The sequence below is a fragment of the Haliotis rufescens genome, unplaced genomic scaffold (genome assembly GCF_023055435.1).
Source record: "Haliotis rufescens isolate VD_foot unplaced genomic scaffold, xgHalRufe1.0.p SCAF_12, whole genome shotgun sequence".
Taxonomy (NCBI): domain Eukaryota; kingdom Metazoa; phylum Mollusca; class Gastropoda; order Lepetellida; family Haliotidae; genus Haliotis; species Haliotis rufescens.
Genome location: NW_025963802.1, coordinates 40,120,420 through 40,135,633, shown reverse-complemented (window position 1 = coordinate 40,135,633; position 15,214 = coordinate 40,120,420). Strand labels below are relative to the sequence as shown.

At 41.0% G+C, this 15,214-nt stretch overlaps 1 protein-coding gene across 1 annotated transcript; it reads left to right on the top strand.

Annotated features, from left to right (window-relative positions):
• The first annotated feature begins 2,677 nt into the window (after positions 1-2,677).
• Positions 2,678-14,612, top strand: LOC125378254 (acid sphingomyelinase-like phosphodiesterase 3b). The gene is made up of 6 exons (XM_048393634.1): positions 2,678-2,843; positions 9,668-9,860; positions 11,382-11,626; positions 12,015-12,178; positions 12,509-12,686; positions 13,665-14,612. Exons 1-6 carry the CDS (start codon positions 2,771-2,773, stop codon positions 14,177-14,179), a joined length of 1,368 nt encoding a protein of 455 aa, XP_048249591.1. The 5' UTR covers positions 2,678-2,770; the 3' UTR covers positions 14,180-14,612.
• The last annotated feature ends 602 nt before the right edge of the window (positions 14,613-15,214 follow it).

The following is a 15,214-nucleotide window of genomic DNA, read 5'->3' as shown; positions in this document are numbered from 1 at the left end:
TAAAGCCAACTGTGATATTAGTAAGTGAACTCATCCAAAGTCACAATTATGATGACACTCAGCCACCAGAAACATACTACAAAGGGTTACAACCTCCGTGGACTTTAAAAACTCCCACAGCTGACACTGTTGTAACATCAGAATTCACTATAAAAAAAAACCTACAACGATCTGTAGCTATCACTAAAATTAAACTATCTGGGATGGATCGATACTAGAATACCAGCAACAACAGTGCTGGTTACAGGATCAATATCCACAGCTCCAAACACCAAGAATATTCGCCTTGCCCGATGGTCAGCCAGTATTCACTGCTGTATTGGAGGCAATTCATCATGCACTAAATGTCATACCGGAACTACCGAAAGCAAAGGCAGCCATCCTATCAGCTTTGCTACGTGCAGTTTAAGCCATCAGCGACAGAAACTCAAACTCCAGGCCAAACAGTCAATAATATTCTATACGAATATACAACAGGTGGAGCTGTGTTGGATCACCTCTCACACATATATTAATGGATATGAAAAGAGCAGACACACTGGCAAAGCTAGCGCAACATAAAGCGGAAATACAGCCTGTTCCCTTATGAAAACTAATGATAAAAAGCAAAATCAAAGTTTCCATATCCCAGAGATGGCAAGCCCAGAGGGACGCAAGTAAGATCTGCAGATGGCTGTACACATTTAAACCCAAGAACCACCAAAAGCCATACTCATACTCAAATGAAAGGAAAGTTGAAATAGCCATCTCACGCCTCAGACTCAGTCACAATAAGCGCCATGACAAGGTTTGTCCATCTTGCAGTCATACTTAAATCATTGCTCGCTTGTTGCTGGAATGTCAAGACCATGCCCCAGCCCGGGCTCGGTTGAAACAAGAATTGCAGTTAGATCCGCTATATGTCGTAGATCTCCTAAAGCCAAGAGATGCACTAGCGAGGAGCAAACTGACTCTAATAATAAAACTATATCAATTTTCGAAAATAGAAATAATATCAATACAAAAACAGAAATTCTATGAATAACAAAACTCGCAATAGATATGTGTAACCTACTCATACAAGAGTCCCAAAGAGGGAGAGGTTCAGCCGAAATTGCTAAGGCAGAAGCCGACCTCTTAAACACTTAATTAAGGCAACAACAACAAGAATGGTTCTGTAGTTTGACGATGGCTAACCCACAGCGTGTCGTGCTCGTTGAATCAAAGCGAGTTGGGAGAGAGGTCTTACTCAGGTATAGACTGAACAACTGACGACTTAAATGCATATGCATAAGTGTGTTACTTCTGGCTGTCCTGGCAAATGCACCACTGTTCATGCATATGTCAGGAACGAGTCTCCGCACATTCATCCGCCAGAAAATGACAAACAAACAAGATTTCTGAGTACCCTGCGTCAGCGTGTGGACACTGAGTCCCTGCCTGTTCCTCGCATATGTGATGAAGATGTATCAAGATTGGCCCGTGAAGAAGCTGCTGTTCTCCAGTCACATCAGACCTTGCGCCCTGGCTTGTATAGGAGATGACAGACGAATATCCGAGTCCTGCCGCATTCCCCTGCAGCAGTTGACCTTCCCATCCATTGGACAAAAAACTTTACTGCAGACAACAAGAGCTTTCTCTGTGTCAACGATGGAAGTGATGACCGTATTCTCTGCTTTGCCTCAGATGACCAACTTCAACTTCTTCAGCAGCTTGACCTCATATACAAGGATCGAACATTTTACTCTTATCCCCTTTGTGGGTTCCAAGATGACACAACGACTGGGCATGACACATGCCTACTAGGAGGATCCAGACCCGAACCGTTTGGTGAGACGTGCCCCCACTTTACCCTTGCTGCCGCTGTTCGGTACACGACACCTGGGTCGATGCCATGGATGAAATGCTACATGTTCCCCCAGCTATCCTCTTCAATGATTTTATAGTGACCGATTGGGTTAATGATGCAGCACAATTCCTCCCTGGCATATGGAATCACCATGACAACGTCGAACCGCACACTAACAACCACCTGGAAGGATGGCATGCTCACCTTAACAGAACTGTTCAAAGTGCGCATCCCAACATCTTTGCCTTGGTCAGGACCCTGCAACGACTGGAGAAAACAGAACGAATCAAGCTGGCGTGGTACCTCAATGGTGCCCGACCCCCACCACGAAAGAAGATGACCGTGAACTGGAGCAACATATCGTCAGGCTCAAGGAACCTCTACAGATCCGTTTAGTGAGTCCGCTCCAGTTCCCTGATGCTGCTGAGCGACTGCTAAAACTGGACTGGTATTAGTAGTATTACAAGTATTATAAGGGTTGGCATGGATTTCATATTTTCATTGTAAGGTTTTTTATGTCAATTGTAATATATGTGTGTATGAGTGTAATAAGATTATTTGGGGATCAAATGTTGGATTTTAAATTGTGAGAAGTGTCAAATATTTCTCATCCCCTCTTTATTATGTTCATATATATGAAATAAACCACGAGTCTACTTCAAGTCTAAAGTTATTCCTTTCTTGTTGCATGGATAAGTTCATTACGGTTTAGGGATGTAGCTTTTGCTGTTGTGTGCCCTGAACCATGAAGTTGTTTTGATAACACTGCAGACAAAGTGCACTGTAGGCAATAAGAGAAGACAACTTTGTTTTTTTGTGAGTATCTCATGCCGCGAGCAGAATGTACTTTGCACACGGCACGCGACGGACTTTCACGTGACCGAGCAGACGACAAACTGAAGACGAAATAACACAGTTGTTTGAGCAGGTAACGCGAAGAAAATGCAGTATGTGACCTGGGTAAAAGTGTTCACTCTATTTCTGCTGCATCTAACATGTGCATATGCACAAGAAGGTGAGATAATGAATCTGTCAAAATGTATGCAAAGTGATGACACGTCAAACATGTCTTGAATCTTGTACATACCATTATTTAAATTCTGAAAAGGAGCTCTGTGGACCTCATCAACCTATGCTGGTGGTAAGAGGCGACAAAACAGATTCGATGGTCAGGCTCTGTGACTTGGTTAAAAGCGGGTCATCGTACCCCGACGGCGTTGATCGTCCCTCATAATAGTTATTTATAGGCCTTCATCATCAAGCTGGTATGCTGCGGAGTGCCGCGTTAAACAACAACAACAAAACCAATCGGAAAAGGATATGTACTCTAAATCATTGTGTAGAAAAAAGAGAGTGAACATACTGTATGGATGGAACATTGAAGTCAAATAATAATTGATCCAAACTATTGCATTGTTTTGTAATCATGTCACTTTTATTTCGATGCATTTGAGAGTTTCACAATCTGTCAGTGGTGACAGTAATGGCCGCTTATGTTGTTCCAAACTTGTAAAAACATGCACATCCTGTATCGTCGTGAAACCTGAATCTGAAGCTAGTCCTATTCATGTCCTTTACATGTCAGGGATAAAGCACGACTCCGAGGTGGTTGTTGAGGAGGTAATAAGTAAGCGTCGCGGATGAGTGCTTTAACTCAATTATAAACCGTCTAAATGCAAGAAATGATAAAACAAATAAGAAAACATCGATGTGGGTGGGAAATAAATTATTTCTGTACACAGTTAAATCGGTACAAGCTAAAATAAATAAACAATAACACTCAGCAAAAATGAAAACAAAAAGCAAAATAATTAAAAATAAATCAAATTAACAAACAATAAATATACCTTTAAATTATCAATGTAATAGTGAGAATGCACCTTTAAATTAGACTTAAATTTATACCCAAATATTATACCTTGTACCTGTAAAATAAACAAACATACTTTGTTTACATCTATAAATAGACATTTTATGATAAAATAATAAATTTTGAAATAAATAAATGACAAAATAAAAACTTACAAATACTGTGGATTTTCCAACCCATAATAAATTCTTTGCGATTCCTTATAAATCTTCTTTGATTTCCTTTTGAACGCTTACATGTCTGTCTTGAGAGAACATGCGGTATTGGATGACAGGAAGTAACTTTAAAATCAGGACGATATCCTGAGCATTCTGACACGGATTTTTAACAAGGAAAAAACCATTAATACCACAAATGTAGTAAAAAGAACAAAAGTTAAATATTTAAAATACCAAGCTGAACTGAATGAATTTCTTTGAATAAAAAATTAATATACCAAATACTAAAAATGTCAAAATAGAAGTAACAATCGATACATCTTATAGTGAAACAATACAGTGTGTCGCAGTATAAAATGAATTCGATCAAAGCGTGCGAGAGATGAAACACGTGCAGCAGAGACAAAACTAAGTCATGACATCTAAAATTGAACACTCTTTCACCACCTGCCCCGGTGACTCAGTGGGAAAACAGTGGATATTACAAAACTTAATACGATTTTTGAGGTCGCATACCAGGTCTGATTTGCAAAAAGTAAAACCTCTCAAGTGGTTATTACGAGATCGAGATCGTAAGGTATCTACAATAACATTGGCAAAGGTGGCATTACATAGGATAACATGACATAAGATGGTTAAGAACCCTTGGCCTGTGTTGGAGTTATAATGCATGTATTTGTGCAAGGGCATGTACATTACGGCTACGGCTTCGAGAAAACTGGAAACTTTATCACAAAAGATGGTGTAATCGTAATGTTCATAGCCGTGTGACCCGAAAAGAGCCGGGGTAGAATAGGTCTTCAGCAACCCATGCTTGTCGTAAGAGGCGACTAACGGGATCGGGTGATCTGACTCGCTGAGTTGGTTAATGCATGTCATCGTATCCCAACTGCGTTGATCGATGCTCATGATGTCCATCACTGCATGGTTTGTCTGGTCCAGACTCGATTATTTACAGACCGCAGTCATATAGCTGGAATATTGCTGAGTGCGGCGTCCTAGCCCCTGTGCAGGCAGCTTGACTTGATTCACAAGAAAATTTAATTATGTCATATCGTGCACAGGCTCAGAAACTTCAGGTATATTATATATGGGTGAGGTGAGGTGAAATTGGGTTTAACGTCGCGTCCAAGATTAGTGCACTTATATAGCGACGTGCAAGTACGAATATGTGTTTGTGTGGCTGCTTGTACTAGTCCGGACTGATGCCGATTTATAGTGCTAGCTCACTGAGATACCATGCCGCAGTTTAACATGAATACCCCACTCAGACACAGTATACTGACTCCGAGCCGACCAGTCCTTGTTTTAGCCCCTTAATGCCGAGCGCCAGACAGGGTAACAACAAGTACCATCTTTTAACGTCTTTTGGTATGACGCGGCCGGGGATCGAACCCCGGACCTTCCGCTCTCCGGGCGGACGCTGTACAACAGGTATTATTATATATGGGGACCTCAAATAGTTCAACCATTGACAACATAGCATTGTAAATTCTATGCTATATTCAATGTTGATAAATATTACTGATAAACATATTCTAACAGCCAAACATGTTTGCGTCCCACAGATATCGAAATGTCAATTATTTGCGTCCATTCACAATTTGTATGATTGTAGTAAGCCCTGATGTTACAGTAAATCTAGCATAGACGCCGATTCACTGTGCACAGTTAATGAAATTCGTGCATAACCTGTTCTCGTCACGTTATGACTGACATATTATATTACCGATGCGACGCTACTTTATAACTCACTCACGTAGACGATAGAGCATTCTCTACGGGATCTTCACTGGAAGGCACGAACTGTTGGTGATCCTATGTGGGAATGTCTCTCAAGGCGTGTTGTTGTCGACCCCACTCTTCGCGCCCACGTCCGTGTTTGCTCAAGCATATAGCGACATCTTTTCTGTAATGTTTGTAAGATTTAGAGAGTCTTCATGTTTACCTAAATCATTTTGGTCAATATTTATCTTTTGGTATTTACTTCAGGTTCACAGGTTCAATGTCAAAACGACTTAAGCCATCTTTGTCGGTTAATATTGACAAGCTACGTTGACATACAGTGTAATGTGTGATATACCTTACCTTCACGACCCGTGAAGATCCTAGGTAGAATAAGTCTTCAGCAACCCATGCTTGCTGTAAACGGCAACTATGCTTGTCGTAAGAGGCGATTAACGGGATCGGGTGGTCAGGCTTGCTGACTTAGTTGATGCATGTCATGGTATCCCATGGATCGATGCACATGATGTCAACCACTGGATTATCTGGTCCATACTCGATTATTTACAGACCGCCGTCATATAGCTGGAATATTGCTGTGTGCGACTTTAAAGAACAAACAAACAACCAAACAAATCTTACCTTTCCAAATTTCACCCCAGATACTGTGTGTCATCCTGACCTGATATCGTACATCCTTGCTCGTATCATACAATGACCGATCTCAATCTTCAGATTTGCGGCATATTATTAGTTATGGCGTCTTTATTTGCCGTTTACGATGTCATATTAGGTTTGCAGAAAAGAAATATTTGGTGATGCGTAAATCGAGCCCAATATTATATTCTGCTTACCGAATATGACACCGAATACGGCAAATATAGACACCATAACGAATTTTTATGCCGAAATCCTTTTTACTGTTATCTTTATCGCACATGTCATGTCAAAGTTACAACCGTTAAGGGTCAAAGGGAGACTACTCTTCAAACCTTATTGGTCCACTATAATCACAAGATACGCTCGTGAATCGTCCTCAAAAACATATAAGTAACGGTTCTTCGTTGTACATCACTGGAGACGACGTGAAGGTCGATTTGACATTCAATACCTGGTCATCTATTTGAATACCTTTCGACACTACTATTTATAGTTTTTTTTCCGTACAACGCGTTCAGCAGGAAGTGTTCAATTAAAGTGTTCATACACTAAGCCCTCCTGATAGCATGGAGAAAGCTGGGGACCTTTTCTTATTCTTATTCTCAATAACTCTTCCCCCAAGTAAACTGACTGATCCCCCCTCTACTACCGTGCCACGTTTCAAATGAAGAATGTTGCATTTGTCGAGCCCAAAGGACATGCCAATATCATTAGAAAAGGACTGGACAAACAGAATCTGTTTTTAGTGTGGATCCTTCATTGGCAATAAGTTCAAAGTCATCCATGTAAAGGAGGTGAGTAAGGGGTGTTGACAATAACTGGTCATTCGGCAAATACCTTACGTCACTACTATTTATAGTTTTTCCGTACAATGCGTTCAGCAGCAATTGTTCAATTCAAGTATTCATATACTAATAGCATGGAGAAAGCTTGGGACCTTTTCTTATTCCACATGGGCAGCCATTAAAAACTTAAAATATTATCAGAAAATGTTAAACTCATCTCTGAGAAATTATTCCAACTATATGATGGTACCCGGTGGTCTGTCATTGATAGAGCCTGAGGCAGACACATCCGTGATTGATAAAATAATTTCCTACTTTAAAGTTTCCACTGTTTCTTTCATGCTGGTTGGCTGAATGGGTAGTCACGTGATCTGATATTTGGAGTTTACACTCCTGTGAACGGACTGAAAAGTTCACACGATGTGAACAATGTTTTGTGAAACTTTTGCCGGAACTAATTTCCGGGGTTTCCCCGAATTCTCGATTGGTGTTTCAATCAATAGGTAAGGAAAGAAACTTATATTTAATAAAACCCTAGAAATTGCCTACCTGTTTTACCTATTGGTCATCGGAGACGAGAAAATATCCGTAGACGGAATTACTATTACGGTTTCTGAGTTGGCCGACCTACTCCGTGCATTCTAGGCCAAGAAGCGGCGGCACATGAGGAATGACGGGGCACAGAAATGAAGCTTGCATCAGGTCATACAGTAGGTCCATCTCAGGTGACAAGAAACACCAGCTAAGCAAAGTATTACAGCACACACAACAAATCCAAAACTCAAAATATAACACACCCTGACGTTGAAAAATAACACAAAACACACAAGTTTCAGAGCACTCGGTTCAATCCCCACCAGTCGCAAGCTTGGAGGTTCACATAGTTTAACCAGCACTTTTAAATTGTTCACACTTCAATGAACCCATCCAAACTGACGTTCATTTCGTAAATGAACCACACCGCCAGAGAACGATGAAGTTTTAACCAACTCAGGGAGCCTGACCACTAATTAAACATGCCTAGGTTGATGCAGAGATATTCTAACACCGAATCTTCCCTATGGGGCGTGATCATTATGCTACAAGTACATTTATTGTATATATATGTTACAGGGAATATGTATTATCAGGGAATATGTATAGTCCCTGAAATTTTATATATAGTTAATGTCTCATTCACTCAGGGAATATACATAATCCCTAACATTTTCAGGTATTATACATATTCCTTGACTTGACATCAAGTTTTTTAAACATATTCCCTGAAATTACTTTTGATGCTCTTATATGGTCAAACTTGATAAAAAAAGAAAAATTATGAGAAGACAAATTTATTTGACATGATAACAAATACCTTTCTCTTCACCTCATGAAGAGCCCAACCGTTAATCAAACCACGACCTCCCATAATGATTGGTAAATATGAGCGATTGAGGGAAGAGCGAGGGTGGTGGGATCTATTGTCTGACATGATTCTTTGTGTGAGGGTGTCAATACCCTTAATTTCTTGTTTCGTCCAATCAACAACACCAAAAGAATACGAAAGGATGGGCAAAGCATAAGTATTTGTGGTTTCCAGATTTTCTTATGTCTACATTTGTACTCTGCCTGAAGTTTTTCCTTGATATGGGCATTCTGGAGTTTCTTATCTGCACCCCTAACTACGTTTAGGCCTGACCTTCCACGAGATGGTCAATAACTCCCCCTCCAAGTAAACTGACTGATCCTCCCTCTTCTACCTTGCCACGGTTCAAATGAAGAATGTTGAATTTATGGAGTCCAAAGGGCATGCCGATATCATTAGAAATTGACTTGACAAGCAGAATCTGTTTTGTGAGTGAGTTATTTGCAATAAGTTCAAGGTCATCCATGTGAAGGAGGTGAGTAAAGGGGTGTTGGGGATCTGTGCTGAGGAGGTCCAGGATGCTAACCTTCCTCTTTGCTAAGCAAAAAGCTAAAAGGATTTAATGACAAACAGAAAAAGCAAAGGACTGAAAGAATCGCCCTGAAAGATTCCTCTTCTTATAGAAATGGGTTCCGAAGTCACCACCTGCCCCTGCGAATACATCTCAAGTTGAGTTGACCAGCAATTCATAAAAAAAACTTGAGTAAAACAAGTAGCTATAGTCGCTCGGGGAGGTCAATACATTCCAGTGACTTCAAAATCCATCCGTGAGGTACAGAATCATAAGCTTTTCTGTAGTCTATCCAACACATTGAGAGGTTACGGTGGTAAGATTTAGCCTCTTCAAGGATCCCTTTCTGAACTCCTTTCTGCTCCATGTAAATAATGTCATTGGATGCACAGTATGATGACACAATATCTGTAAGACATCCTGTAAATATTTTGTATTCCGTATTCAGACAAGTAATAGGGCGGACGTTTTGGGGGATCAGTCAAATCACCTTTCTTTGGGAGAAGTATTGTTCGACCCTTGCACAACCAAGACGGAACATCCCCTGTATCCACAAGAGATTTAAAACAGTGAAGTTATGGTGTTTGGACACAAGGAAACAGTTTCCAAAACAGGTTTCGAATACCATCAGGTCCTGGCGCCGTATTAGATTTGGACTTATTATTATTAATATTATTATTATTGTTGTTGTTGTTGTTGTTACATGGCATCTCTATTTCTAAAAGGTTACTTCTGGCACATCACAGACCTCCATTACGACACAACGTACTGGTCTGAAATGCGATCCTGCAGTGACCAAGTTCCTGTGCGGGGCATCTATGGCGACTACTGGTGTGACGCCCCCTGGCGGCTCGTAAACGACAGCATCAACGCCATGGTCAACATCAATCGAAACGTCGACTTCATCCTGTGGACTGGGTAAACACATAATGCATTCAAAGGGCTTCAATCAAAAATATGTTTGCCGTTCTAATAGTACATGGACGTCACGGTGTGCATGGGAAATGTGGAAAGCTTACAACATCGTTTCTGATTCTAACGCGACAAGAGAGTCAGGTACGGATAAGAGTGAGTGAGTGAGTGAGTGAGTATGGTTTTACACTGCTTTTAGCAATATTCCAGCAATATCATGGCGGGGGACACCAAAAATGGGCTTCACACATTGTACCCATGTCGAGAATCGAACCCGGGTCTTCGGCGTGAGGAGCGAACGTTTTAACCACTAGGCTACCCCACCGCCCCTCGTCAGCATGATGATGGTTGAGTAGCCTTGTGGTTAAGGCTTTTGCTTGTCATGTTGAAGATCAGGTTCGATTCCATACGTATTGGTAAATTAATTGGCCGTTAATGACGTAGGTTATAAACTTTTACCCTATTGGTGCGGACAAACCAAGCTTGACAACATGTAGGAATGTAGAAATAGAACTATCGATTAGCGGTCAATGGCGTTACAAGTGAAGGCTTTAACCACAAGGCTACCCGACCGCCTCTGGCACAGATAAGAGTCTCAACACAACATGACGTTTTCGAAGCTTATGGCCACCTCTCTAAAGTGATTTCAAAAGAAGAAACACAATGATATGAAAATGGAGTTCTTTCTCACGACAACGGATCGTGGTAGATCTATGTTAGAAACGAGTTAACACATTAGACAACTGATCCATCCATCATGATAATGCAAGCGGATAATTCGTCCCAATAATATTTTTTTTTATAAAAGCCTTCTAACACAAACCACTTTAATTTGTTTCCCAATTCCATAATGATAAATACCCTGCAGCTACATGAATTCGCTGCCGCACCATATGTTTTGGAAGTGACGAGACCTCTTCTGTTGCCCATATCTCTAAAATACTAAATAATCTCTCTCACTCATTTCATTGGACGTCTGTTTTTTGCATCCAAGCTTGGTTATAAATGCGTCTGAACAGGATAAATAATTCGGCCCTTTGAAATGACTTCGTCCTTTCCCAAAACCAAAAATTATCACTTTAAATGGCTCCTCTAAGGTACCACCGGACCATGTTCCTTCACCTGAAGAAAACGCGATTCTCTTATTTGACAAATGTGTTAAAACAGACATGTACCATCTACCTGTATTCCACTATGTGTGACCGTCTCCGTTGTCTACCAAAAGACGTTAAAAAATGATACTTGTTGTTGATGATACGCTGCCTTGCGCTCGGCATTAAGGGGTTAAAAAACAAAGACTGGTCGGTTCGGAATCAGCATACTGTGTCTGCGTGGGGTATTCATGTTAAACTGCAGCATGTATGTCAGTTGGCAAGCACTACAAAATCGGCTTTAGTCCGGACTAGTACAAGCAGACACACACACACACACACACACACACACACACATGCACGTCGCTGTATGAGTGCAATAATCTTGGACGCGACTTTAAACCCAATTTCGCTTCACCCCCACCTTGTGTTACAGAGATAACGTGGGCCACATAGAGGACGAATACTCCAGTGAGACGTACGTCATGGACATCCTCAGAAATATCACTAATGCCTTGAAGACGGCGTTCCCGGGGGTCAAGGTGTACGCCACGATGGGGAACAACGACTGGTTCCCTTCCGACCAGCTCCCTGACACATCACACTTCCTGTACAACGCCACTGCCGACCTCTGGGAAGACTGGATTGGTGACCAAAATCAAGTTGAAAATTTCCGTAAAGGTAGACAGTCACTACATTACGTTAGAGACATAGTGATCAAATGCATAAGGGTTTACAGCTGTTGTGTACCATCTTGAATCTGTGTGATATGCTTCCCTGTTTAAATATGGTTCTCCCAACAGAATTCGTGGGGTATTGGTGCTCTAAGGAGTTGTTGTCTCTTTGGATCTGATGACTTCACAGGTTGCACGTGTTTGCTTCTGTGAAGAATTGCGTCCCTTAGCTGTGTCATGATTCGGTGACCAAGCGATCATTATGATTATGGTCCTTGGTTTGTCAGCACCACAGTCGGGGCTTGCTCTTCAATCTACGTTACTTTTGGCGTTCACATTAAACCGATAAGCCACGTTAGAATTCATAATTTTCTGAATAATTCATCTCATGTCAGGCGCCTACTATACTGTGAAGACAACCCAAGGACTGAGGATCATAGGACTGAACACAAACCTGTACTACACCTCGGACAAACTGACCGCTGATATGACCGACCCTACTGGTCAGTTCGCCTGGCTTGAGGAGGTCCTCAGGAACGCCAAGACAGCTGGAGACAAGGTAGTTACACAACAAATCAGTATATTTCAAATTAATATTAAGTTGAAGTTAGGGCCTTTGTTTGAAAGCCTTTTGTGAAATAAATCTGTTTGTTAACATAATATGTAATTTTTCGAATTTTAGAAATCCTAGGTGATCATCTAATTTGATCTAAATACTGTCAGTGAACGTGTTTAAAATGGACGCATCTTATTTAATCTAACGGACTTCTGAAACTAAGCTTCATAGTGCCAACACTGTTTTGTTATTTTGGTATTTAAACACAAATAATGAACATTAATGTAGTTGAAGAAACCACACTGACTTCCCTTACTGCTTTCCTTGCTGAAGGTGTTGATGACCGCCCACGTCCCTCCAGGCATCCATGTTCCTGGGAAGGTCAAGCGTTTTTACACCCATTACAATACCCGCTTTCTCGATATCAGCCGTACATTCTCCGACATCATCGTGGGCATGTTCTTCGGTCACGACCACTACGACGGATTCAAACTCTTGCAGAAGAATGGTGGTGGGTAGCAAGCTGCCAATGTCATTGGTTATTAACTGCTATCTTCGAAGATAATGAATTATACTTCTATAATATCGAGGGATATAAATACGGAGGGATATTATGGTCATGGTGCTTCGAACCGAGGGATGCACAAGAGACAGGTTCCAGGCATCTACTATATATGTCCTCAACATCCACAAATTCTACGCGTTTGGAGTCATAAAATGTTGTGAACTGTGCTCTAAAATCTTAATATTTTGAAATGTATATAAAAGCGACAAAACCCTTTCCATATTCAATAGAAACCTCTGCGAAAAGCAGAGTCCATTGTACAATTCCGATTATATCATGAGCATGTGTTCATGAATCCCTATCAAATAGTGATGATACTAGGTGTTCGCGAAAAGGTGAGCGTATCCTTCGTGATGGCACCCGTCACAAACACATCAAAGACAAGTCAACTGTTCACCAGAAAAAAAAACAGGAACATATGGTATAAAATAGGGAATTGCATTGGACATATATTTTGTCACTAATGCGTCAAATTTGGAAATGACCTCCACATATATACCATAAAACTTTTGAATGTAACCGTGATCAAACAACTTCTGACCAAGAGTCGTATGATGCTCTTTGCAATCTTGGTATTGTATCTAAAAAAGTTGTGAAATGTAGACACCAAAGGCTGGAACTGCTTGAATATTGCTGAGCCTTGTGATTAAGGGAAAGTTGACTATTGGAAAGTTGAAGTCATCCCTCTTGGCATACACTCTTGAATTTGAAACCGAAAGCGTAGAATGTGAAGTATGAGATCTGCTCAATGGTGTTTTAGAAAAGGTGGTATTTGATCCTGGTCGATGTTATCAGGTGCTCCATATCCGCGTGCAACCATGAAAGAAGAATTATATTTCAAGCTATTGGCAATATCATCCATTGATTATATAAAGCAGATAGCATAATGGTTCGCTCTAGGTGGATTTTCTTGGTATATTTCAGGGAGTCCAGGTGTGCCTATGTTCATGGCTCCATCAATCACCCCCTGGCGTTACAAAATTCCAGAAAAATCCGGGGATCCTCACAACCCAGCCATTAGACTTGTCAAGTACAACCAGCAAACCGGAGTCCCACTTGACATCCACCAGTATTACATGAACCTGACGGACAGCAACAGAAACAATGCATCAGACTGGAAAATTGAATACAAAGCCAGCGAGGAGTATGGACAGACTGATCTCTCGGCAGTCTCCGTTGATAATATTATAAAGGCATTCAAGACTGACAAGTCCCTTCTGGATAAGTATATCAGATACAACACCGTCCTTGCTAATGGAGACACTACAGTGAATGCCTGTGACGAGAAGTGTCGAGCTGAATATAACTGTGGTTTCATAATGATGAACGAGATTTCGTTCGACTCTTGCTACAAAGCACAAGTTGGAGGTTCGGCAAGGCTGTGTTCTTCGTCCCTTTTCATTGCCATGTTTGCCACCATGTATTATGTACTTATTTAGAGAGAAATATCTGTTTCGGATCGATTTCTGTATACAACAATTTGAACATCTGTTGTATTTTTGTACTGTTTGTATTTTTGGACCGAATTTAATTATTTTCTTGATGTATTTGCAATTCAGCAATTAGATGGTCGATCAGTACACGTTATTATATATTGGTACTGATATAGCATCCTGTTCCTGTGACATTGAATAAGATTTTATGCAAAGTTTTTAACAAATCTGAAACAATTTCGGTTTGGCCAGGAGATGACATTCACGTTGTTTTGTTAAAGATAATCCTGACCAAGTCGAGCAATAATGGCCAGGCGTTGTCATGTTGAAAGGTAATGCCTGGGACATGACGACGCAAAAACGGTAGAAGAACAGGGCCGATGATCTCGTCGCGGTAGAGCTGTTCATTGAGATTTCCCTCTACCTCTATCAAACGGGTCCTCTGTCTTGCTGTAAACCCACCCCATACCATAACGCTGCCGCCCCCGAACCGTTCTTGCAGTCAGTGTTGCTGGCTGGAATCGATTTCGTAGGTGTTGTTCGAATCCAGTTGTCTTGTCGATTATTGGTTACGCGCGGCCTTCCACTCCGAGGATGGTCTCTGACTGCATTCGTCTGTAGCCAACGTTGCCATAAACACTAAATAGTGTTTCTGTGGACGTTAAATTGTCTTGCAACATCACGTTGACTCGATCCTGCTTCAAGCATACAAATGGCTTGCAGACGCTCGTGGCATTTGTTGTATTCTGAGTTGTTGTTGTCAGCACGATGCTAAACAATGCATATGGAATCCCGTTAACGCACATGTTTTTATACCCATTCTTCGGTAATGACATACATGGGGTTTGCATAAAAGTCAACTTTTGCATGGAATGCATGCTTTTCTGTAGCAGTTGCGTTTTTGTGACTTGAAAACCATACTTAACTTGTTTGAAAAATACACTAAAATATTGGTGTCACAGGAACTTATGCTGCATATATGCTTATAACGAACTACGATTATAACAAACTAAAGTTAGTGGTCCCTATGAGTCCTTTATA

What these genes read in the sequence shown, in the direction of transcription:
- LOC125378254 (XM_048393634.1), top strand. Translation starts at nt 2,771, where the DNA reads ATGCAGTATGTGACCTGGGTAAAAGTGTTCACTCTATTTCTGCTGCAT. An exon ending in CCAAGACAGCTGGAGACAAG is followed by an intron (nt 12,179 to 12,508) that starts GTAGTTACACAA and finishes TCCTTGCTGAAG; the next exon opens with GTGTTGATGACCGCCCACGT. An exon ending in ACTCTTGCAGAAGAATGGTG is followed by an intron (nt 12,687 to 13,664) that starts GTGGGTAGCAAG and finishes GGTATATTTCAG; the next exon opens with GGAGTCCAGGTGTGCCTATG.